Source organism: Saccopteryx leptura, chromosome 6, assembly GCF_036850995.1.
Source record: "Saccopteryx leptura isolate mSacLep1 chromosome 6, mSacLep1_pri_phased_curated, whole genome shotgun sequence".
NCBI classification, from domain to species: Eukaryota; Metazoa; Chordata; class Mammalia; order Chiroptera; family Emballonuridae; genus Saccopteryx; species Saccopteryx leptura.
The window spans coordinates 11,273,025-11,297,822 of NC_089508.1; the positions used below are offsets into that span (position 1 = coordinate 11,273,025).

Consider the following 24,798-nt stretch of genomic DNA (forward strand, 5'->3'; position numbering starts at 1 on the left):
GAGAGGCGTGGCCCGAGGAGGCGGATCCTGAGCGCCAGGAACCAATCCCAAAGGAAGGAAGCGAAGGAAGGGGGAGGAGCGACTTCCGATAAACGGAAGTCACTCCTCTCGCTTCTCCCGCCGGCGCCCGCGGCGGGTTGGTTTCCGCATCCGGGTGATACTTCCCTGTGGCGCGTTCTGGAAGCTCCGTGGTTGCCATGGAGGTTTTAGCAGAGTACGTCGGGCTGGACGGGCAGACGCAGCAGCTGCGAGTGCTTTGTGATGCGCCGCGCGACGCGGACCCTTACGAGGGTTTACTGGCGGGCGTGGCCCAGATGAGGGATCTGGTGGCCGAGCTCTTTAGCCCCCAAGTACAGCAGGGAGCGCAGGGCGGAGTGGCGGTGGCAACGGACGAGGCCTTGGACGGTGAGCTCTGAGACGGTGGAGGGCAGGGAAGGGGCGCCCCAGGTAGCGGACTTGAAGAAAGTGAGCCTCAGGGGAGGAACATTTCCACCTGAAAATGTTGACACCTTCTGCCATATCTGGGCGGAATTTGGGCAGCTTCTACCCGGCGTTTTCACAACTGTATTTCTTTTCATTTATATCACGTGGGGGGGGGGGGTGTGGAACACCACGTGCCGAACACCTACTCCGTGCGAGGCACTGGGCCGAGCTCTGGAGAAGAATTAAGCAGATTGCGACTGAATAAGGCCATTAGTTGGCGGCCGTGACGGCCGCCATGCAGGGTGCAGGTTCGCATTAGATTCGAACAGTAGAGAAACAAGGGAGCCGAAAACTGGTGGGCTGTTTCTTTTATTCTAGCCTCGCACGGGGCAGGCGAGTAAAAACACACGGAACCAAAACCCACTCATTCAGTGTTCACAAAGCTACTAACACATCCAGGTTTTTCTAGAGTCAAAGGCCCCCACCAACTCACTCCCCTCTGGTTCACCAACTCCTTTCCTCTGCACAAACTGGCTTCTCCTTCAACAACTCGCAAAAAACGTCGTCTCCTCCTCTTAAAACTTTTTGGCGCTAAAACCCCTCCTCCAGCACACATTAGCATAACAAAGCCCTTTCCCAAGCAGGAAGGTAATTAGCAGTTTCACCTGGCAGTGGCCTTTTTTTTTTTTTTTTTAATTTCTCGGAAGTTAGAAACAAGGAGGCAGTCAGACAGACTCCCACATGCGCCTGACCGCTATCCACCCCACACGCCCACCAGGGGGCAATGCTCTCCCCATCTGGGGCGTTGCTCCCCTGCTGCGGCTGGAGCCCCTCTAGCGCCTGAGGCAGAGGCCATGAAGCCATCCTTACCGCCTGGGCCAACTTTGCTCCAACGGAGCCTTGGCTGCAGGAGAGGAAGAGAGAGACAGAGAGGAAGGAGAGGGGGAGGGGTGGAGAAGCAGATGGGCGCTTCTCCTGTGTGCCCTGGCGGGGAATCGAATCCGGGACATTCACACGCCAGGCTGACGCTCTCCCATTGAGCCAACCAGCCAGGGCGGTAGGTGCATTTTGACTGCCCCAAACTGAAGAACCCAAGAACTAAATAGTGAAGTCAGGGTTAAACTCCTCTGTAGAGTAGCTTATACACTGTACTTTCTTTTTCTTTCTTTTCCATCTCGATTACATCTTGATAGTTCCAAATAATGAATTCAGATAACAGATTTGTTTCCTTGTCACATATATTGAGAGTGAAGGTCTGTTTTGTGGCTCCGAAAGTACCTCACTAACCCGTGCTAAATGTTATCATTAACATAAGGACAAGAGTATATTTATGGCCATTTTTAAAAATATCATTATTGGAAAAATAACTACCACCTGCTCTATTAATGTTGGGTCTGTAATATCTTTGTATTAGGTGGACATGTTTTTGTATTTGCTTAATGAAATCCCTGTAAAGCTTAGGTTTGAACTGTCTTTGTTAAAAGTGATAGAGATAAAGTGGTGAGTTTTATGTTATATGAATTATATCTCAACAAACAAATACAAAGTAAAAAATTATAAATATTAAAGAAAAGTGATAGAACTTAACACTAAAAATACAAATAATCTAATTACCAAATATACAAAGGAGTTGAATAGATTGAATAGATAGTTCTCCAAATAAGATATGTGGAGCTAGCCCTGGCCAATTGGCTCAGTGGTAGCGCATCGGCCCGGCATGTGGATGTCCCAGGTTCGATTCCTGGTCAGGGCACACTAGGCAGCCAAGGCTTCAGTGGAGTGAAGTTGGCCCAGACGCTGAGGATGACTCCATGGCCCGCCTCAGGTGCAAGAATGGCTCTGGTTGCAACGTAGCAACTCCCCAGATGGGCAGAGCATCTTGCCCCCTGGTAGGCTTGCTGGGTGGATCCCGCTCAAACACATGCAGGAGGCTGTCTCTCTGCCTCCCAGCTTCTCACTTGAGAAAAAAAATACAATAAATAGGTAAATAAATAAAAAAGATGTGGAGCCAATAAGCACATGAAAAGATGCTCACCATCACTGGCCATTAGAGAAATGCAAATCAAAATCACAATGAAATACCACTAAGTGCCCACTGGGATAGCTGTAATAAAAAAGAACAGTAATAGGCCCTGGCCGGTTGGCTCAGTGGTAGAGCGTTGGCCTGGCGTGTGGAAGTCCCGGGTACGATTCCCGGCCAGGGCACACAGGAGAAGCGCCCATCTACTTCTCCACCCCTCCCCCTCTCCTTTCTCTCTGTCTCTCTCTTCCCCTCCCGCAGCCAAGGCTCCATTGGAGCAAAGATGGCCCGGGCGCTGGGGATGGCTCCTTGGCCTCTGCCCCAGGCACTAGAGTGGCTCTGGTCGCAACGAGCGACGCCCCGGAGGGGCAGAGCGTCGCCCCCTGGTGGGCGTGCCGGGTGGATCCCGGTCGGGCGCATGCGGGAGTCTGTCTGACTGTCTCTCCCCGTTTCCAGCTTCAGAAAAATACAAAAAATAAAATAAAATAAAAAAGAACAGTAATAAATGTTGGCTAGAATATGAAGAAATTGGAACCCTCATCCATTGCTGGTGAAAATGTAAAATGGTACATGACCAGTGTGGCACAGTAGACAGAGCATTGACCTGGGACACAGGTCCAACTTCGAAACCCTGAGGTCGCTGGCTTGAGTGTGGGCTCTCCAGCTTAAGCACTGATTGTACGGCTTAAGCATGGGATCATGTTGAGCCATGGTCACTGGCTAAGCCTGAGACACCCCCCCCCCCCCCAGTCAAGGCACGTACAATCAGTGAACAACTGAAGTGACGCAACTGCAAATCAATGCTTCTCATTTCTCTCCCTTCCTGCTTCCTGTGTGTGTCTCCCTCTCCTTCCTCATCTTCTTACACAGACACACACACACACACACACACACACAAAGGTAAAATGACATGCCTTCTTTGGAAAAGAGTGTGGCAATTTCTCATAAAGTTAAACATAAACGTCCCATCTGACCCAGCATTTCCACTTTCAGTTCTCCCAAGAGAATTGGAGACATATGTTCACACAAAAATTTAGACAGTAATGTTCAGAGCATCATCATATATAATAGTTAAAAAGTGGAAACAACATAAAGGCAACAACTGATGAGTGGATAACAAACTGGTATATCCATATAGTGGAATACTGTTCAGCAATAAAAGAATGAAGACCAGATACATGCTGCAGCATCAATGAACCTTGAAAGCTCGCTAAGTGAAAGAAGCGGATTCACACGGCCACATATTGTACGATTCCATTTATATGAATTGTCCAGAATAGACAAATCTAGAAAGTAGAGGATCTTATTAACCATTGTCACCCCAATAAAAGAGAAAAAAAAAAGTAGATTGGTGGTTGCCACGGCCAGAGAGGAATAAGAAGTGACCTAATGGAGATGGGGTTTCTTTCCAGGATGATGAATGTGTTACAGAATTAGATGGTGGTAATTGCACAACCTTGTGAGTATACTAAAAATCAGTAAGATATATACTTTAAAAGAGTCAATTTTATGGTTATATGAATTAGAGCTTCAAAGAAAGCGGTAGAAAGGAAAGGTTTTAAACACCAAAATTACTGATTTTTTTTTTTTTTTGTATTTTTCTGAAGTTGGAAATAGGGAGGCAGTCAGACAGACTCCCGCATGCGCCCGACCGGGATCCACCCGGCACGCCCACCAGGGGGCGATGCTCTGCCCATCTGGAGCGTTGCTCTGTTGTAACCAGAGCCACTCCAGCGCCTGAAGCAGAAGCCATGGAGCCATCCCCAACGCCTGGGCCAACTTTGCTCCAGTGGAGCCTTGGCTGAGGGAGGGGAAGAGAGATATAGACAGGAAGCAGAGGGGGAGGGGTGGAGAAGCAGATGGGCGCTTCTCCTGTGTGCCCTGGCCAGGAATCGAACCCAGAACTTCTGCACGCCAGGCTGATGCTCTACCTCTGAGCAAAGCGGCTAGGGCCTGAAATATTTTTAATAGTACATACTTCACATCTGGAATATGCATGGTTTTATTAATCCAGTGGGGAGATGGCCTCGTTGTCAACCATTTTAATTATATTTCTTTCAACCAGTGAATGTATTGTCATACAGCAAATATTTATTTTAAAAGGTGATGATGAAGATGATGCAGAAGATGAAAGTAACATTGATAACAGAACTAACTCAGAGGGACCATCTGATGCAAAACGGCCCAAACCACCGTCCATATCTTAGTTATCACACTGACATTTCAGGAAGATTTCTGCTCTAATTTGGAAAACCATTTGTTTTATTCTCCTGGCACAGTTTTGTCTAAAAAACCCTTCTGTTTCAAGCCAATAAAGATAAAATGTTTTGAAATGAATCTGTTTTCGTGAGTGAGAAATTTCAGACCATGGAAAAAATAGAGAACACTTCATAATGTATAAAATTCTCTAAGTTGTCAACTGAAGTTTTATTGTTTTCTACTTTTAAAGTAACCATTGAACTAATTTGTGTAATGTCTACATCTTTTCACTTCTGTTACAAAAGTACATGTCATTGTTCACGGCAGAAACATTTCAAAGAACTGACATGAACAAGTGATGAAATTGGGTATTGAATATAAGAATGACAATCTGTATGATGGAATTTTCCACTTGAAACCGGGTGCTGGGGATGGCTCCTTGGCCTCTGCCCCAGGCACTAGAGTGGCTCTGGTCACGACAGAGCGAAGCCCCGGATGGGCAGAGCATCACCCCCTGGTGGGCGTGCCGGGTGGATCCCAGTCGGGCGCATGCGGGAGTCTGTCTGACTGCCTCCCTGTTTCCAGCTTCAGAAAAATACAGAAAAAAAAAAAAAGAAAAGAAATCCTGTGTGTGTGTGTCCCTTTTCTGCATGTCAATGGGACTGAGGCATTTTTTATTTACTGTACATGTTTCCTGATTCACTTAGTAGCTAAAATTCAGAGAAATCCAAGTGGCATGTACTTAATGAAATACAAATAGTCATAGATTTTTAGATTTGGAAGTAACCTTATGTTAATATATAGCTTTTATTTCAGAGATCAGTTGAATCTTAGAATATGTGTTTGCCCTAAGTTATAGAACTAGGTTAAAAACATAGCCTTAAAAAGATTACTGTAGTACTACTATCCCAGGTACACATTCTGAAATCTATAGCTTACTATTATACTTAATAACTTAACAGCACGCTATTAAGGAAACCGGCTTTACATAGCTTTTCTTATTTTTAAGGTATTGTTTTATTTGGAACATCAGCCTTCCACTAAGTACTCTTATGTAATCAAAATATTACCAACTAGAAAAGGTTTTATACAGATATTCCTTGACTTACAAAGGGGCTTACACCCCAACAAACCCATTATAAGTTGAAAATGTATTTAATACACCTAATTTACCAAACATCGTATCAGCTTAGCCTACCTTAAACTTGCTCAGCACACTTACATCAGCCTGTAGCTGGGCAAAAGCATCTTGCTGCCACGGGCCAGCATCACGGAAGAATGACATGCACATATTGCTAGCCCGGGAAAACATCAAAATTCAAATTTTGAAGTGGAGTTTCTACTAAAAGCATATTTCTTTCTCACGATTATAAAGTAAAAAAAAATCATGTTGGACCATTGTAAGTCAGGGACTATTTGTAAGTGGTCAGAAATTATCTTGTTTAGTTTGTGAGGTCTCTAATATTGGGACTTCATCTCATTGACATATGAAGATGAAAGATCACCTTTTATCTTTATACAATTTGTAAAAGCAACTTGCCTGTATAGTTAAAATGGTTCGTATTTTTAAATTAACAGCTGAACTTTGCTTCTGAACATTTTGCCTTCTTTGTTTAGTAAATATGTGTTCATATAAAGAAATTTCAAGATACTTTTGCTTGTAATTCAGTATTTTATGATCTGGGTTATAGATTTGATTGGTCTTTTCCTTAACTTTAATACTGATTTTAATTCTAATACTGTCTTCTTTATAAGTGAGCCATGTATATGACAAAAATCAATTTGGAGGACCACTATAGAAGAAATGCCTTGCCTGGTTTTCAAGTCTGCTGCCTTGTAAAGGTAGAAACATTAGTCACAGACAAGCAGAACACAATCTACTCGCCTTTCAAATCCTGGGGCCAGTGACCTCCTTTGCTTGTCTAGCCTTCTCATTCTTTAGATTCAGTATAAAAACTTCCTCCAGTAGACCTGTCCTGGCTTCTTAGATAGGATTAGTTAGGTCCTTGTGCTGTGTGGTTCTGTGACAACTAGTGCTCTGTACTCCCCCCCCCCCCCCTATGAAATGTACTATATCTTCAACATTATTTCTTCAACTACTCAGAATTTTTTTTAACTTTTATTAAGAACGCCTAGAGCCTGACCAGGCAGGCTCTAGAGCAGGGGTCCCCAAACTTTTTACACGGGCAGTTCACTGTCCCTCAGACCGTTGGAGGGCCAGACTATAAAAAAAACTATGAACAAATCCCTATGCATACTGCACATATCTTATTTTAAAGTAAAAAAAAAAAAAAAAAAAAACAAGAACAAATACAATATTTAAAATAAAGAACAAGTAAATTTAAATCAACAAACTGATCAGTATTTCAATGGGAACTATGGACCTGCTTTTGGCTAATGAGATGGTCAATGTGCTCCTCTCACTGACCACCAATGAAAGAGGTGCCCCTTCCGGAAGCGCAGGGGGGCCGGATAAATGGCCTCAGGGGGCCGCATGTGGCCCGCGGGCCATAGTTTGGGGACCCCTGCTCTAGAGTGTTGATCTGGGACACTGAGGACCCAGGTTTGAAGCTCTGAGGTCGTGTTGTAAAGTACCCAATTCACAATTCCGCGGGTTTTTGTAGAGGCACGTAGTCCAAATAAGTTTTGAAAAGTTTTATTAGAGGAGGAGATTTATTAAATATGCCAACCACATATGGCTGATGCATGGCAACAGACCCAAATTGTGTGCGAGCCCCAAAAATAGTTCAGGGGCTGCTTATATACCCTTGATTACACACAGGCAGGGAAGAGCATGACGTCATGGCATGAGCTGACAACATTTGTTTAGGGGATACTCAGAAACATTAAGGCTCTCAAGGTAACAGGGCTAAAGATGTTTACAAATCGTTTAGGGTTCATCTTCCCTCACTAGCCTAGAGGTATTTTACCCTCAAGATTCCAGGGAGGGTGAGGAACTACAGTCAACGCAAGGTGGTATGTAAATTCTGCCTCCTATTGAAAGAGAAGTTTCTAGGTTAACCTTTATTTTAGATTTAAAACTGAATGACCCATTGTTCTTGCAAGCCAGAAACTTCTACATTCTTCTCCCTCCCCTCCCTAAAGGAGAGATGGGACGGGAAAGCCTGATAGGAAAGCCTGACCTTTCCTCCCAGGATATCACTATCAATTTTCAGCTTTTTGGTACCTTACAACAGTCGCCGGCTTGAGTGCAGGCTCATCTAGCTTGAGCGTGGGCTCCCCAGTTTGAGCGCGGGGTCCCTGGCTTGAGTGTAGGATAACAGACATGACTCCATGGTCGCTGCCTTGAGCAAGAGATCACTAGCTCAGCTAGAGTCAACCCCTCACCCCACCCCCAGTCAAGGCACAGATGAGAAAGCAATCAATGAACAACTAAAGTGCTGTAACTACCAGTGATGCTTCTCATCTCTTTCCCTTCCTGTCTCCCTGTGTCTCCCTCTCTCTTTCTCCCCTTTGCTTAAAAAATAATAATAAAAATGAGAACACCTAGATCTTTCTTTTCTGACTTTTTTCTTTTTCTTCTTTTTTTGAGTGAGAGGAGGGGAGATAGACTCCCACATGGGCCCTGACCAGGATCCACCTGGCACCCCCCCCCCCAGCCCATCTGGGACGGATGCTCTGTCCATCTGGGGTCATGCTCGCCACCAAGCTATCTTCAGCGACTGAGGTGTAGAGGCTCCATGGAACCATCCTCAGTGCCCACGCTATCTATGCACTCGAACCAATTCAGCATGACTGCAGGAAGGGAAAAGAGAGAGAGAAGAGGGAGGAGGAGGGATAGAGAAGCAGATGATCACTTCTCCTATGTGCCCTGACTAGGAATTGAACCCGGGACATCCACACATCAGCGGACACTCTACCACTGAGCCAAACAGCCAGGGCCTTTAAATTTTTTATTTATTTATTTTTTTTACAGAGAGAGTGAGTCAGAAAGAGGGATAGACGGGGACAGACAGGAATGGAGAGAGATGAGAAGCATCTATCATTAGTTTTTCATTGCGCATTGCAACACCTTAGTTGTTCATTGATTGCTTTCTCATGTGCCTTGACCGTGGGCCTTCAGCAGACTGAGTAGCCCCTTGCTGGAGCCAGTGACCTTGGGTTCAAGCTGGTGAGCTTTTTGCTCAAACCAGATGAGCCCGCGCTCAAGCTGGTGACCTTGGGGTCTCGAACCTGGGTCCTCTGCATCCCAGTCTGATGCTCTATCCACTGCGCCACCGCCTGGTCAGGCTAAAATAATTTTATTTAGAAAATTAAATTTAATGGAGTGGTATTACGTACAGGTAAAAATTTCTGTAGCATTTGCACTGTTGGTTATGATGTGTGCCCATCACCCAAAGTCAAATCATTTTTCGTCCCGGTGTATTTGTCCCTCCTTACTCCCCTCCCCCTCTCCCTGGTAACTGCTTCACTTTTATCTATGTCCATGAATCTCATTATTAATCCCACATATGTAACAAATGATGTAGTTCTTAGCTTTATCTGACTTATTTCACTTAGTATAATGCTTTCCTAGACTTTTTAGAGGAAATAAAGTTTATGTTTTCTTCCAAATGAGAAAATTAGTTGGAGACATCTGTGGCCCTCGGTTTATTATGTAGTACTTTTATCTAGCTCCTGTTTGGCCTATTAAAGATATACCTATTTCTCAGTGGAATTGTTCAGTCTGTACAAGAATATCATTTCTCATATGGCCGTAAGAGTCTTACCTTAGACATCCTGGAAATCTAGGCTTTTTAACTCGGTTGTGAGCCATCATGTAGTGGTACAGTGTTTACAGGAAATGCCTTTAGAACTGCTTGTGGTTGAGCACTGCTAAGTTCAAAACTACATTACCATAAAGGCAGCTAATGATAGATTTAAGTAAAATGAACATGTTAATTAAATTATACTACCGCCATTTTGTGATAATTATTTCTTGGATATCTAAGTTTAGGGCAAGCTGAGTGTAAAATTCTTATTGAAATTAAAGAGTATGTATTTGTAAAATAACACTCAGTTTTATTTAAACAAATGAGAAATTGTTTAGTTCTTATGATGAAGGTGGATTGTTTTCTCACTATTTAGAACATAATAAATTTCAGGTAGATTCAAGAATTTTAGTGTAGGCCCTGGTCGGTTGGCTCAGTGGTAGAGCGTCGGCCTGGTGTGCAGGAGTCCCGGGTTCGATTCCCTGCCAGGGCACACAGGAGAAGCGTCCATCTGCTTCTCCACCCCTCCCCCTCTCCTCTCTGTCTCTCTCTTCTCCTCCCACAGCCAAGCCTCCATTGGAGCAAAGTTGGCCCGGGCGCTGAGGATGGCTCCATGGCCTCCGCCTCAGGCGCTAGAATGGCTCTGGTTGCAACAGAGCAACGCCCCAGATGGGCAGAGCATCGCCCCCTGGTGGGCGTGCCGGGTGGATCCCGTTCAGGCACATGCGGGAGTCTGTCTGACTGCATCTCCGTTTCCAGCTTCAGAAAAATTTTTAAAAAAAAAGAATTTTAGTGTAAAGAACAAAACCTTATTAAAAGTACTAAAAGGAAATGGGATAATAGTTTTTATAATTTCAGAGTGATGGTTTCCTAAGCAAGATTTTTTTATTTATTTATTTATTTTAGAGAGGTGGGGGTGGGGGAGAAGGGCAGGGGAGGAACAGGAAGCATCAACTCCCATATGTGCCTTGACCAGCCAGGCAAGCCCAGGGCTTCGAACAACCAGCAACCTCAGCGCCCCAGGTCAACACTTTATCCACTGTGCCACCACAAGTCAGGCCCTGAGCAAGATTTTTAAAAATCCAGGAGCTATAATAGAAAAGATTAGTAAATATGATTACATAATAAAGTTACTAAACATACTGTGAAAGGTAAAAAGACAAAGAGGGAAAAGTATTTTCTATTTTCAGCACAAATGACTATAAAGAATTAATTCCTTTTATGGATCTCATGTGTATCAGTCAGAAAGACAATAGAAATGATCAAAGGGAAAGAACAGCAAGATCACAAGAAATACACATGGCTTTTAATTTTAAAATGTGCCACTTCCAAGAAATGAAAAGTAAAATCACAATGCAAATAACCATTTTTTACCTTTCAGGCTGTAAGATCAAAAGGGTTTTTTTGTTTTGTTTCTTTGTTTGTTTTAGTGCAGGGGGAGGGAAAAGTCAGACGGGAAAGGAAAGAGATTAGAAGCATCAACTCAGAGTTGCAGTACCTTAGTTTATTGATTGCTTTCTTATATGTGCCTTGACGGGGAGGGGGGGGGGGGCTCTAGCCACTTTTGGGCTCAAGCTAGCGACCACGGGGTCATGTCTATGATTCCATGCTCAAGCCAGAGACCCTGCACTCAAGCATTTGAGCCTGTGTTCAAGTAACCTACCTTGGGGTTGCGAACCTGGGACCTCAGTGTCCTGTGTCGATGCTCTATCCACTGCACCACTGCCTGGTCAGGCTGAAAAATCAAAAGTTTTACTGCATTAAAGGATGTGAAGTCTATAATACAGTGGTTCTCAAACTTTTTTAAGTTGGGGTGCATTTAAAATCCTACAGCCCTGGCCAGTTGCTCGGTTGGTTGGAACATCGTCCCAAAGCACAAAGGTCGCCGGTTCAATCCCTGGTCTGGGCACATACAGGAACAGATTGATGTTCCTGTCTGTCTGTCTCTCTCTCTCTCCCCCTCTCCCTTCCTCTCTCTCTGAAATCAATAAATAAACATTTAAAAAAATAAAATAAAATCCTACAAGTAATTGTAGGCGTGCTATATACAAATTTCTGAGAAATATGTTATAATAATTAAGTCAAATATTAAAGAAAAAAATATAAATTCCAAGTGTGCTTTTATGGTAAATGAAATAAATACGACAAAATTAAATTTATTCTGACATTAAAAAACTTTTATGTTACATTTTTTGAGTTATGCTTTTTAGAATTCATAAAAAAGAGGGGTTAAAAATTTAAAAACAACAAAAAAAGTTATCTTTTTATATATATAGATACATTCTTAGTAAGATTTATAAATTCGGCAGGTCCCAGCGCAAATGTGTTTTTTCATTCTTGTGTTTATGAGAAACATGAGCCTGATGTGTCCTAGCGATTTCTTCAATGTTTGGGCATATATTTGAAAGGCAAACTCTCATTTCCTCATCAGTACATTGAAGAATTCCTCTCTTTTTACTCTTAATTGTGTTGAGGGTAGAAAATCCTAATTCACATAAACAGGATGTTGGAAATTGTAGTAAAATGTTCAAAGCTTTTTTAGATATTGCCACATATTCTTCTTTTATAGAAACCCAAAAGGCTTCAAAAGACAATCTTATGTTTAATCATCAATCCACTATCAGTGGATATAGCTGCCAGTTCTTCTTCTGTTAATGTTAAACCAAAATCACTTGAAGCTTCCAGGAATGGGTTTCTAATCCATCAAATTGTTCAGTGTTAAGTGATGGTAAATGCTATAAATTAAATTCTGCCCATCAGCCTTCAAGTCCTATTTTATTTACACTTAACTTTTGTGCACTTCCAGAATCGTATTCTTCAGATACTTCTTTTTGAGAAATCTATCCATTTTATTTGAGTGTGTTTATCTAAAAATAATATAATGATGTGTTAATAATAAATATAATAATGATGTATTAACAAAAAGAGCGGTATTTCCATAATGAAATGGTATAATAGAGTAACTATATTTATTTTTATATCTGGGCACTTGCTGCGAACCAGCACAGCTAGTAATTTCAGGTCCCGAGTGGGAACGGTGTGAAATTAAGAAAATACGTGGAATTAAGAAAATACGGGGTCAGAAGGGTCCTGTAATTGCTGCTGGCAAGAACAAAGCATGCCCCAAAAGCTCATCTTGCTTTAGTTATAGGGCAAAGTGGGCCATTAGTAAATCAATGAGATCTTTGATCATGTTTCCAAGGCAACCCAAGAATTTTACCAAGTGCAGAAAACTCCCACCTTACATATCTTCTTAACTTTACACCAAACAAAAGATAGAAGTAACTTGCCTCCAGTCTTTCCCAGGAACATGGGGGGTAGTGTAAACAATCCAGCGCCACAGTTCAACAGCCTTTTGCAACCTAATCAGGCAAGTGAGGTGGGGGGTTGGGCAGACTGTCAGCTTACAGGCAATTCCCCACACCTCTGCCCCCCCAAAATCTAAGCTCCCCCAAGAGACACGTATTTCTCTGGAATACCATAGGGCGCACCTGGAAATCTAGGGCGCACACTTTGAGAACCACTGCTATAATATATTGATGGCTAGTATAAATTGGTATAAGCTCTTTGAAAGTCCAGTTTATGATTTTGTTAAAATGTTAAATGTACATGTTCTTTGTGAGAGAAACAGATAGGGAGGAAGAGAGATGAGAAACATCAACCTGTAGTTGTGTCACTTTAGTTGTTCCTTGATTACTTCTCAGACATGCTTTGACCCAGCGACTCCAGCTCAGCCAGTGACTCCTTGCTCAAGCCAACGACCCTGCACTCAAGGTGGGGGGCCTGGCTCACGCCAGTGACCTCAGGGTTTCGAACCTGGGTCCACACTGTCCCAGGTCGACACTCTATCCACTGCGCTACCGCCTGGTCAGGCTGTACGTGCTTTCGGATTCAGTAACTTCACTTATAGAAATTAATCCTACAGATAAGAGCAACATGTGCATGGACCTGTTTACAGAAGTTCACTGCAGCACTATGGTTACTAACAAGATAGTGCATGACCTAAATGTTCAGCAGAAGAGCCTAGTTAAATAAAAACAGAACTTTAGTATATTAGAGCATTGTTAAAATGACCAAGGAGTAGCTTTGTATGTTGTTAAGGATCAGTTTCTAGGATATGATGTTAAATGAAAACTAGCAAAATACAGAACAGTATGTAGAATGCTGCTGTTGGAGACTGTTGGCTGATATGCCTAATATCTCTGAAAGGGTAGTCAAACTGCTTCTAGAGAGTCGGGGCTGGGAGGGAGAGGGAGATTTTTTTATTATACACTCTTTTCGTTCTCTTTGCATTTAAAAAAATCATGTTACATATTTTTATACAAATACAGAGAAAGTTATTGTGGAGTCTACTGCCGCTGCGGCTGCCGCCGGGGGAGCTGCGCTGCTGAGCATCCCCAGGCCACGCTCTGAGAGTTATCGACAGCTCCACCCAGGCTTGCCGCACACATCTCACTCTCCACGCGTCCAGTGCGAGGCCCCTCCAGGTACAAGGTGGGCACCATGGCTGAGAAGTCGAGCTGCCACTGCTGCAAGGACGCCCTGCCGGGGAAGAAGTTTGTGGAGAAGGACGGCCACCAATACTGCCTGAGCTGCTTTGACAAGTTCTGTGCCAACACCTGTGCGAACTGCCACAAGGCCATCGGCGCAGACTCCAAGGAGGTGCAGTTTAAGCAACGCTACTGGCATGAATCCTGCTTCCACTGTGCCAAGTGCCAGCACCCCTTGGCCAATGAGCCCTTTGTGGCCAAAGACACCAGGATCCTGTGCAACAACTGCATCACGCAGGAGGACGTGGCCAAGTGCCACGGCTGCCTCCAGCCGATTGTGGCAGGGGAGCAGAACGTGGAGTACAAGGGCACAGTTTGGCACAACAACTGCTTCACCTGCACCAACTGCAAACAGGTCATCGGGACCGCAAGCTTCTTCCCTAAAGGGGAGGACTTCTACTGCGTGACCTGCCATGAAGCCAAGTTCACCAAGTATTGCGTGAAGTGCAACAAGGCCATCACGTCTGGAGGAATCACTTACCAGGATCAGCCCTGGCATTCTGAGTGCTTTGTGTGTGCGCTGTGCTCCAAGAAGCTGGCGGGGCAGCGGTTCACCACTCTGGAGGACCAGCATTACTGTGTGGATTGCTACAAGGACCATGTGGCCAAGAAGTGTGCCGGATGCAAGAGCCCCATCACTGGGTTTGGGAAAGGCTCCAGTGTGGTGACCTTTGAAGGACAAACCTGGCACGACTACTGCTTCCACTGCAAAAGCTGCTCCGTGAATCTGGCCAACAAGCGCTTTGTTATCCATCAGGATGAAGTGTATTGCCCTGACTGTGTCAAAAACCTGTAAAGTGACAGGGGCTCCTGTCTTGTCAAATGGAAGTGGGTCTTGTTCTTTATGTCCTCGCCCTCTGCCCTGCACCATCCATAGAGAACATAAGGCTTTTATTTTTAAGAGTTTACTTACTGGCTTTAGAGGAGGGAGAGAGAAAGAGGAGGAGCAGCAGGAAGCATCAACTCAGTGGGAGGAATAGTAGTTGCCTCTCATATGTGCCCTGACCAGGCAAGCCCCGGGTTTCGGGTTTCGAAGCAGCGACCTCAGCCCTCCAGGTTGAAAGCTTTATCCACTATGCCACCTGAGGGCAGGCAGGAAAGAGAGGCCTTTCACCTTTTCAAGGTTCTTCCTTCTCTTTCTCCTATTTGATAGTGTCACTTCAATAAGGGCACACAGTGATCATACTAGGATTTAGCAAGAAGCAACCCTGCAGCAAAGTTAATTTTGTGATGGCTGCGCTTAAAAAATGAACACTTAGGTAGATTGACTCTTCTTCATGTTTATCATAGAGCAGAAAAGCACGAACCATTTAGCTGCTTAGAGATGTAAGGAAGAAGCCTACGAGGTAAAGCCCTCACTGAGATGCCCTTCCTGGCTCAGCTGGGACCCACCATGGTCAGCTGGGATCCACAATAGCGGCTGCTCCAACTCGCTGCTCACCCTGTCCTGTGAGTACAGAGTGAACTTAGCAAAATGCATGGTTTAACTTCCTCATCAAAACCTTTCTGTTCTTTTGTGCTTTTGATTGACAAATACAAATTTTCAGAAAGTTAACATTTGAATTTATCTCTAATTCTAAACTGACCTTTTCCCCAAATTAACATGAGTTCCCCATGTGCCATGTTTTCTGAACACCCCTACTTTCAGGCATGGAACATGCAGGTGATTTGGAAAGTGGAGACAAGTCTGAGAAAACGAGCCTGTTTCAGAGGGAACATCGTCACAGTGAATACTTCTGGAAGCCTAACAACACTAACCCAGCTGTCATTTTTCCTTTTTTAATTAATATTTTTGTTTAATTAATAATGGCATAATTTAGGGATTTGGAGACTTGCATGAAAATACTTTAGCTCCCTCAGATGTTCCTGCAGTTTTGAAATCACCCTCCAGAAGTAACCATGCAGCTCTGGAGGGGTAGCTGAACCGGCACCAGGACTGTCATTGATACGAGGTGACATTCCAAACAGTTTGCTCTTTTCCAATGTGTTAAAGGGGCCACCAGCGTCCCTTCTCTTGTGACTCTTAGGACTGTTCCTCAAGAACTTAGCTGGGTCTCCAGGGGAGTGGGGAGGCTACCGTCCTCACAGGTAGAGCCGGATTTCCGTGGAGTGCTTGCCTGAGATGCAGGGTCACCTACACACTGTATTCTAGCTATGTTATATTGCACAGGAGAATGACACGCTACCAGAGGGGACAAGTACTGACAACACGTACGCATTAACATTCCCGGAGCGGAGTTAGAGAAGCTGACGTCTCATTTCTCCATTTTGTCATTAGCTATTACTAGCTAATGTTCCAGGGCACCCTTACAGAGATAAAGCAGCATATAAATTAAAAAAGAAGTTATTGCGCAACTTTCCATTTTTACTTATCAAAAACCATGCTTTTGGCCCTGGCCGGTTGGCTCAGTGGTAGAGCGTCAGCCTGGTGTGTAGGAGTCCCGGGTTTGATTCCCGGCCAGGGCACACAGAAGTGCCCATCTGCTTCTCCACTCCTCCCCCTCTCCTTCCTCTGTGTCTCTCTCTTCCCTTCCCGCAGCTGAGGTTCCATTGGAGCAAAGATGGCCCGGGCGCTGAGGATGGCTCTGTGGCCTCTGCCTCAGGCGCTAGGATGGCTCTGGATACAACAGAGCGATGCCCCAGATGGGCAGAGCATCAGCCCCTGGTGGGCATGCCGGGTGGATCCCGGTCGGGCGCATGCGGGAGTCTGTCTGACTGCCTCCCCGTTTCCAGCTTCGGAAAAATGCAAAAAAAATAAAAATAAAAAACCATGCTTTTAATTTAATAAGGGCAAAAAACCAACTTAACAGTTTAAAATGTCATTAAGTAATTCAAGGCAAAAATGAACCACTTCAGACTTAAAAACAAAATAAAACTTTCATATTTCCTATCTGAACACTACTTTGCCAGAATAGGGAGTAAAATGTGGTTTCTAAAGAGATCAAGAAATTAGACTAAGTATGAGCTAGGATATAAATAAAGGTAGGAGGTGTTTCTAAGACTGCGTTGCCTAGACTGAACCTTGAAGAAATTGCCCTCTAGCCAGTGCGTTACTCTCAAACTATTAAACGGATTTCAGTGTTGCTGCAACTATTCCATTCTCAGGTGACCTTTGGGATCAGAACTGCTCTATTTAAAGACATGGTCCAGGAATCGGTGAATGCTAGACAGTAAGCTTCCATTTAAATCTTAAAAAGTAGCAGTTCACATTGGGGCCACTGAGGTCCAGTCTTAAATGGAAATATACTCCAGTGCCAAAAATTCTGCTGGAGATAGAAGCAACTTCTAGAAAAACATTACTAGTTTAAATGAATGGTTGATGGAGCCAAGGTATTTCCTCGAACACCAGAATACTGAGATTGTATGTTGTAGCTCTAAGAGGTCGTTAAGAGAGTTGGTGCGTATGTTAGGTGGTTTGGGACCATTATGACTATAACGAGAATTCTCAAAAGTTCTAACCACCACTTCAAATATGCCACTTGTTTGTGAATATGGCCTATGTTTTTCTCCGCATCAATAGGAAAATCCCAAGAAAACCAACATAAGAATTGTTGGCAAAAATAAATTGGGAGATTCATTTTAAATCTTGGCCTTGAAAAGAATCCATCAGTACGTACTGAAAGGTTAATAACCAGACTTACCCAGCACATGTGACAGATTATGCCCTGCACTTAGTAGTAAACATTTACTTTAACCTACTGTGTTCCAAGCATTGGTCTAGGCACGGGGCATACAGCAGAGAACAGACAAAATCTGTCCCCTTGTGGAGTTTCGATTCTGACAAAGCATATAACATGTCACATGCTAAGTCATGGGTAAGCACTGTGGGAAAAAAATGAGGGGGGGATGCTTAGTTTTCAATACGGTGGTCAGAACCGCCTCACTAACCTGACAGCTGAGCGAAGGTCTGCAGGTGATTGGAGCAGGCCCGAGCCAAGCACCCAGGCAGAAAGTACACTGAGTACAGAGGCCCTGAAACAGGTTTTTCTAGTGTGTTCTAGAATCTAGGAGAAGACCAGTGTGGCTGGAGTGCAGCCGGGGGCTGAGAGAGTATTAGAAAATGAAGTAAAAGTCAAGGGCCACTCATTTATGATTCTTTATGCCATGTTAAGGACTTCGGCTTTTATTCTGAAAAGGGAAACTATAGGAGGACTTTTGAGAGGAGTAACATTAAAAAGGATCCCTCGCCAGTTGTTTGGTAATTGTTGTCTCACAGGCGACTTAAGGAGCAGATTTGGGTGCGTGGAGAGAGCAGCAGCTCAGTTTAGGACATCTTAGTAAATAACAAGTAGGCTATTTGAGACTGGAGCTCAGAAGAAAGATATAAGGTAGTGATATAAATTTGGGCATTTAAAGCCATGAGCCCAGATGAGATGATCACGGGAGTTAGAGAAAAGGCATGCCAATATTTAGAAATTGGGCAGAGCCTGACCAGGTGGTGGCACAGTGGATTGGGACGCGGAGAACCCAGGTTCAAAACCCCGAGGTCGCCAGCTTGAGTGTGGGCTCATCTGGTTTGAGCAAGGCTCACTAGCTTGAGCTCAAGGTTGCTGGCTCAAGCAAGGGGTCACTCGGTCTGCTGTAGTCCCCCGGTCAAGGCACGTATGAGAAAGGAATCAATGAACAACTAAGGTGCTGCAACGAAGAACCGATACTTCTCATTTCTCTCCCTTCCTGTCTGTCTGTCCCTATCTCTGTCTCTGTCTGTCACACACACACACACAAAGAAACTGGGCAGAGCCCCCAGAATTGATATAATTGGTTGGGAAGGGATCCTAACATTGTTCATGTGAGCTTTGTTATTTTTTTATTTATTTCCTTGGGTAATTCTAATATACAGCCACATTTCAAGAATATTCACTGTCTTAGACCAAAACAAAAATACCAATGCATGATGACTCCCAGTCATGGTCCAGAATTACATGGAATTTTAAAAATATGTTGTAGAATTTATAAAGTGATGGCAAATATTTGATACAAAACTGAGTCATGTGGTATTGTGGTAAGATTTTCTGCCAGTGGCTTGGAGATTGAAAATGTTAAATACATCAAGAAGGAAATCAACACTAGATAATCGTAATAAAGACTTTAACAATATGCACAGTACAGTTACTCTCTTGAGAGCACTTTATCTAATGATTCCACTTCCCTAAAGAAAAGCTTTTCATTATAAAAGCTTTGAAACAACCAATTCTAAACTTAGGGATTTCCTTTTTACTTTAAAACGGATAACATCTTTTAAACCAGAAAATTTATATGGTGACTTAAGTTCCATGAATTAGGTGTTTCTGCATTTCAGTTTCTATTCCCTATCCTGGCACTTTTTAAAAACTAAAATACCTGGCATGTTTCTATGAAAAACAGCAGGCTATTATCTCATTTCAGGTGTAGTTGCATACAAATGACTCCTTAGACCACTATTTTCCTCATAACTGGAAGCAAATACTGGCTAGTTATGAATCCTAGGATGCTCGTCCCTTCCCTGAAATCTCGGAAGCACCTCTCATATTTGCCTTTTATCTCACTACCTAAGCCTGTAGTCACTGCTCTTTGTATTGTGACATGAATATAAAATAAATGATTATCTGCTATATTACTAAGTCTCCTATCCATCAGTTTCAATCTCAGTCTAATAGAGCTAGGAGATAAATTTTACCTTTCCCTCTTTACCAAAAGAGTGCTTTGAACAATTAGTCATAGACAAAATAGTAATAATCTAACTAGGATACTTAATTCCTAAATAATAAAAAAACATTAACTCTGCAATCTGAAATAATAATTATATGTAAAAGTACTGCATTACTCCTACTGTAATTATTTTATGATGTCTACTACCAAGGCAATATGATCTTGAAAGAGAGATGGACTAAGTAAGCACTTACCAAATCTCAAAATACTAGAATTAAGAGAGAAAGTCTACTTCAATAAAAAGGAATTACTGCCTGACCAGTGGTGGCACAGTGGATAGAGCTTTGACCTGGGACGCTAAAGTATGAAGTTCAAAACTCTGAGGTCACCAGCTTGAGTGTGGGATCATCTACAACAGTGGTAGTCAACCTGGTCCCTACCACCCACTAGTGGGCATTCCAGCTTTCATGGTGGGCAGTAGCGGAGCAACCAAAGTATAAATAAAAAAATAGATTTAACTATGGTAAGTTGTTTTATAAAGACTTATTCTGCCAAACTTAGCGAAAAGCCAACATAAAGTACTTGGTAAGTAATTATTATTATATGCTTTAACTTGCTGTAACTCTGCTTTATAAATTTTGTAAAGTTAAGTTACTTCCCTACTTTATAAATCACCATTACTGTGGAACCGGTGGGCGGTTAGAAAATTTTACTACTAACAGATACAAAAGTGGGCGGTAGGTATAAAAAGGTTGACTACCCCTGATCTACAAGATCCTGGAGTCGCTTGCTTAAGCAAAGGGTCACTGGCTTGGCTGGAGTCCTCTGGTCAAGGCACGTATGAGAAGCAGTCAATGAACAACTCAAGTGACACAACTATGAGTTGATGCTTCTCATCTCTCTCTGTTCCTCCCTCCCTCCCTCTCACTCTCAAAAAAAGAAATTACTACTTTACAAGTGACAAATTCACAAACCATGCATTACATGAAACATCTGTAAAACAAAAAGTGACAAATAATTTTCTTAGATTATTTCTAAACCATCACTGCTTCAAGACCAATCACATAAAACAAGAAAATGCTCGCTGATTTTCCTCAGATTATTTTTCAGAAGCAGTACAGTGGGATGCTAGCTAGAGCTAAAGATAAGAAGCCAGACATCTGGGGTTCAAGTCCTGGCCCTCCCACTTACTGGCTGACCATGGACAAGTTATTAATTCCTATGTGCTTCAGGTTTCCTAATTTTCCTCTTCTGGAAACTGGCAGTAGGACCCGACCATGCCTGCCTCATAGGGCTATTGCAAAGAATGTAAATCATTTAAAGCAGTGCCTGCAGCATGTGTACTACAGTGCTCCTTGACTTAATGGTTGTGTGAGTTGAAAATGCAAGTCGAAAATGGATTTAACACACCTCACCTATCAAACCTCAGAGCATAGCCTAGCCTACCTTAAACATGCTCAGCACACTTAACAGCCTACAGTTAGGCAAAATTATGTTGCTGCCCATCACAAGAATCCTATTGCATATCACTAGCCCAGGAAAAGATCAAAATTCAAAGTAGTTTCTACTAACTGCATATTGCTTTCATGCCATCATAAAGTGGAAAAATCCTGTCAAACCAGGGTTAAGGCGGGGACTGTACTTATTAAGTACTCAAAAGATGCGTGTGATTTGCTCACCTGACCCTTACAGAAACAGGTATTTCAAACTGCTGCCTACTTTGAAGATTCCAAGTCCTGTAGCAGAAGATAAACCATGTCAGGAACTAGACCTATGGAGGCAGTAAAAGCAATGAGACAAGTTAGGAAGGAATCTGCTCTTGCTGCTTCTGAATTGCAAAGGCACCTGCTTTACCTTTTAAAAGATCGCTGTGGAACGTGCAGCCTTCCGTTCTGGTCAAATCAGACTTCAAAGTTGGGTTGCCAGAAACTTCTAGATTTTCAGTAGCTCATAAAAATTGAGCCATTTCTCAGTAATGCCACTTTTTTAAGTGACAGGAGGGGAGATAGACTCCGCATGTGCCCTGACTGGGATCAACCCAGCAACCCATCTGGGGTCAACACTCGAACCAATCAAGCCACTGGCTGCAGGAGGGGAAGAGAGTAGAGTAGAGCAGTGGTCCCCAACCCCCGGGCCGTGGACTGGTACCGGTCCGTGGGCCATTTGGTACTGATCCGCAGAGAAAGAATAAATAACTTACATTATTTCCATTTTATTTATATTTAAGTCTGAACGATGTTTTATTTTTTAAAAATGACCAGATTCCCTGATACATCCGTCTAAGACTCACTCTTGACGCTTGTCTCGGTCACGTGATACATTTATCCGTCCCACCTAAAGGCCAGTCTGTGAAAATATTTTCTGACATTAAACTGGTCCATGGCCCAAAAAAGGTTGGAGACCACTGGGGTAGAGGGAGGGGAAGAGAAGCAGATGATTGCTTCTCCTGTGTGCCCTGACGGGATCAAACCCTGGGCGTCCACATGGCAGGCCAATGCCCTATCCACTGAGCCAACTGGCCAAAGCCAGTAATGCCATTTCCATTCTTAAGCGTGGCTAGGCAGAGAGCACCCAGTGCTGAAACAGCTGCCATCTGTGAGAAGCACTGCAGCTGTGGCCAGGAACCAAGGCCTCAGGTGACTTCATAACTCTGCCTGTGCCGCCTACCAGCTAAGTGACCAAAGGCAAGTGACTTAATTTCTCCATGTCAGTGTCCTTATCTGTAAAATCTACATAATTGTTAGTTCATAGGTTTATTGCACTAAGTGAGTTAATTCATGTAAAGTTCTTAGAACAGAGCAAGTACCAAAAAATGTTGATTATTAAAGTCTATTAGTGTGAAATAGTTCCCTGGTATTAATCATGTAACTATAAAAATATATCTCAGTCTCACTCAGGAATAAAGAAAAAAAAATCCTAAAATCTAGTATTTCCATTTTTCTGTTACTTGTACTGGTACCAGACATGAGGTAGTCAAGCACAAATGCACAGGAAGCACAAGGACCACACCTTCATGCAACTACCCTATCACCTGAAGACCAGCCCTCAGGCTAGGCAAGAATATCAGGGTGCTGACTTGACAGTACCTGTTAGAGCGCTATCACACACCTGACGGGCGCTGGGCCAAGTGTTTTCACTGAACACCTTGTTTCTATCTTCTATGCGTAAGATTTCTCAACATTCAAACGTTTAGTCTTTTTACAAGTTTTTCTTTTTAAAATCAGTAGCCTTACTGATGCTAGTTAATTAACAATGCCAGTAGCATTACCAAAAGGAGGAACACATTCTGTGTATCAAGACAGCCGTTACTTCAATAATTTTATACCCATTTCTCACAAGCTGATAGCAACAGAGCATAAACAGCTTACTCACAGAAGGATGAATTGGTGTTTTAGTTTGAAGAAGTTTAAAGCAAGCCATGTAATTGTATAAAATTTAAATTTTATGACCATGTTTGGACCTTTTTACATATTAAACACAATGGAAATGTTCATATTCATTTTTTCCCCAAAGGAAAAATTTCTGAACCATCACTATGTTGCACAGTAGAATAAAAATATGAGTTTAGGAACTTATTCAAGTTTCTAAAGATTGCAAATAACAGACAAGATTTTACTTCCAAAATCTGAAGTCATCCACATGATTTTGTAGTACTGTATCTCAGCCTTTATAAAATTCATCATTATTCAGATAAAGATAGCCCCCTAGTCACATTTAAAAAAAAAAAAAAAAAAAGCCTCTGCCCCACCACAACTTCCTGAAAGCTGTGAAAAAAACTGCAGTCTTGTGATCAGGTTCCATATGGTACTGACAATTTTGTAATCATAAAGGGAAAATGGTGACTGATGTCATGTGTCTATCAGTTGTAGTCTGCTGATCTGATTAGAAGCCTTGACAAATGCCTGATGGCGATTGCAAATAACTGCCAAGCATATGGGGATGATACAGTAGCCCACTGTTTTGGGGTCAGCTCTTGTACAAGAATATAGGAACAAAAACATCTGCAAGTAAGGTATCAGAAAAATAATTGTCCAAAACCAAAACGGCAGGGAGAGTAACCGAGCTTTCAAGGAGTGTGTCCATGTGGTTCCTTCATGGGGCTCCTCTGGGTGCTGTTGAATGTGTTCCAAGGCCAGTCTATTGTAAGTCTCATTGATTTCAAACACATAGTAGAACGCTGCTGCACTTGCTAACAGATACAATCCCACTCCAATCCATCCCATCCGCTGACGGAAATTCATCATTCTCCATGCTCTGTGCCTTCCAATTTAAAAGAAAGAAAATACAGTTAGGGTCTCGTAATGCTGTCACAGCGACTATTCCAAATATACTTGCTTTATTTCCAGTGAGTTCTAAAATACCTCACTACCCCTTCTACGGTTTCAAATAAATTGAAATTACATTTCTTAAGGCACGTAAACAACTTACAGGTTGTTTTATGGTAACAGTTATAAGGAAGTACAAAAAGTTTCGGTATATACCGAGTCTGCTTTTGTGTGAATCCCACAGAATAAGTCACTTATATCTGGCTTAAATAGGTCCACTACACCTTCCATTAAGAAACTGGAATTAAAGTGGTTTCCGTAGGAACATTTCACACTTTTACAGTTCAAAGACTTTCTGACTTAATAGGATTGCTTCAGACGGGGCCCCTAAGTCAAGACAGTAACTCTTAAACACTTACAGTGGTCCCGAGAATCTTCCTGTTCCCACGGCAAGCGTTAAAGAGTCACTCGGTTCTGTATAATCGGGTAGCTTTGGCATGTCACAGACAGCTACCATAAAAGAAATCCCCGGGGTCACCGGCTGGGAGAACGGTGAACGCGACCGGCCTGGAGCACAAGCTAATTGTGATTAAGCACGGCGTGACTGCGGAGGGTCACGCGGCGGCCGGGCCCCCCGTCACTGCTCCGGGAGCCCCCAGACTGTGTCACTCGGCCCGGCCCGGAGACTCCCCAGCCAACCCCGCCCCCTGTCACGCTGCAGCGCCCACGGGCCGCGACCAGGGCTGTGCGGGCGGCGCCAGGCCCGGGTCTCTCCGCCTGGCAGCGCCGGGAGCCCGGGGCCGGGCAGCGGCCACCGGCCGAGCCTGCAGAGCTGGGGAGGCCCGGGATCTCACCTTCCTCTCCGGATTGGCCCGCCCGCGCACCGTCCCGGATGCTGCCACTGTCGGGGCTTCCGGCTCGGCCCGGAAGCGCGCGCGCCCCGCCCCGAAGGGCTCGCCCCTCGTGACGTCAGGGTGCTGCAGGCCGCGGCCCCGCCTCCT

The 24,798-nt window shown here is 43.6% G+C and overlaps 2 protein-coding genes and 1 pseudogene across 3 annotated transcripts; 2 read left to right on the forward strand and 1 right to left on the reverse strand.

Annotated features, from left to right (window-relative positions):
• Window positions 1-135: 135 nt before the first annotated feature.
• On the forward strand, window positions 136-4,780 carry GON7 (GON7 subunit of KEOPS complex). The gene is made up of 2 exons (XM_066341701.1): window positions 136-405; window positions 4,547-4,780. The coding sequence occupies exons 1-2, from the start codon at window positions 198-200 to the stop codon at window positions 4,648-4,650; spliced, it is 312 nt and encodes a 103-aa protein (XP_066197798.1). The 5' UTR covers window positions 136-197; the 3' UTR covers window positions 4,651-4,780.
• On the forward strand, window positions 278-15,365 carry LOC136375942 (four and a half LIM domains protein 1 pseudogene; annotated as a pseudogene).
• Window positions 15,366-23,261: 7,896 nt separating this feature from the next.
• On the reverse strand, window positions 23,262-24,732 carry LYSET (lysosomal enzyme trafficking factor). Of its 2 annotated transcripts, none has more exons than XM_066343077.1 (2): window positions 24,652-24,732; window positions 23,262-23,792 (listed from the first exon to the last, which is right to left on the reverse strand). In XM_066343077.1, the coding sequence occupies exon 2, from the start codon at window positions 23,774-23,776 to the stop codon at window positions 23,381-23,383; it is 396 nt and encodes a 131-aa protein (XP_066199174.1). In that variant the 5' UTR covers window positions 23,777-23,792; window positions 24,652-24,732; the 3' UTR covers window positions 23,262-23,380. The 2 variants fall into 2 exon arrangements, with proteins under 2 accessions (XP_066199174.1, XP_066199172.1); XM_066343075.1 differs by lacking the exon at window positions 24,652-24,732 and adding an exon at window positions 24,217-24,645.
• Between the last annotated feature and the right edge of the window lie 66 nt (window positions 24,733-24,798).

Bases quoted from the DNA above. Each gene is read 5' to 3' on its own strand.
- LYSET (XM_066343075.1), bottom strand. From the start codon at position 24,314: ATGGTAGCTGTCTGTGACATGCCAAAGCTACCCGATTATACAGAACCG. The intron at 23,793-24,216 runs GTAAGTGTTTAA...TTAAATTGGAAG, and splicing joins GGAAGATTCTCGGGACCACT to GCACAGAGCATGGAGAATGA.
- GON7 (XM_066341701.1), top strand. From the start codon at position 198: ATGGAGGTTTTAGCAGAGTACGTCGGGCTGGACGGGCAGACGCAGCAG. The intron at 406-4,546 runs GTGAGCTCTGAG...TTATTTTAAAAG, and splicing joins AACGGACGAGGCCTTGGACG to GTGATGATGAAGATGATGCA.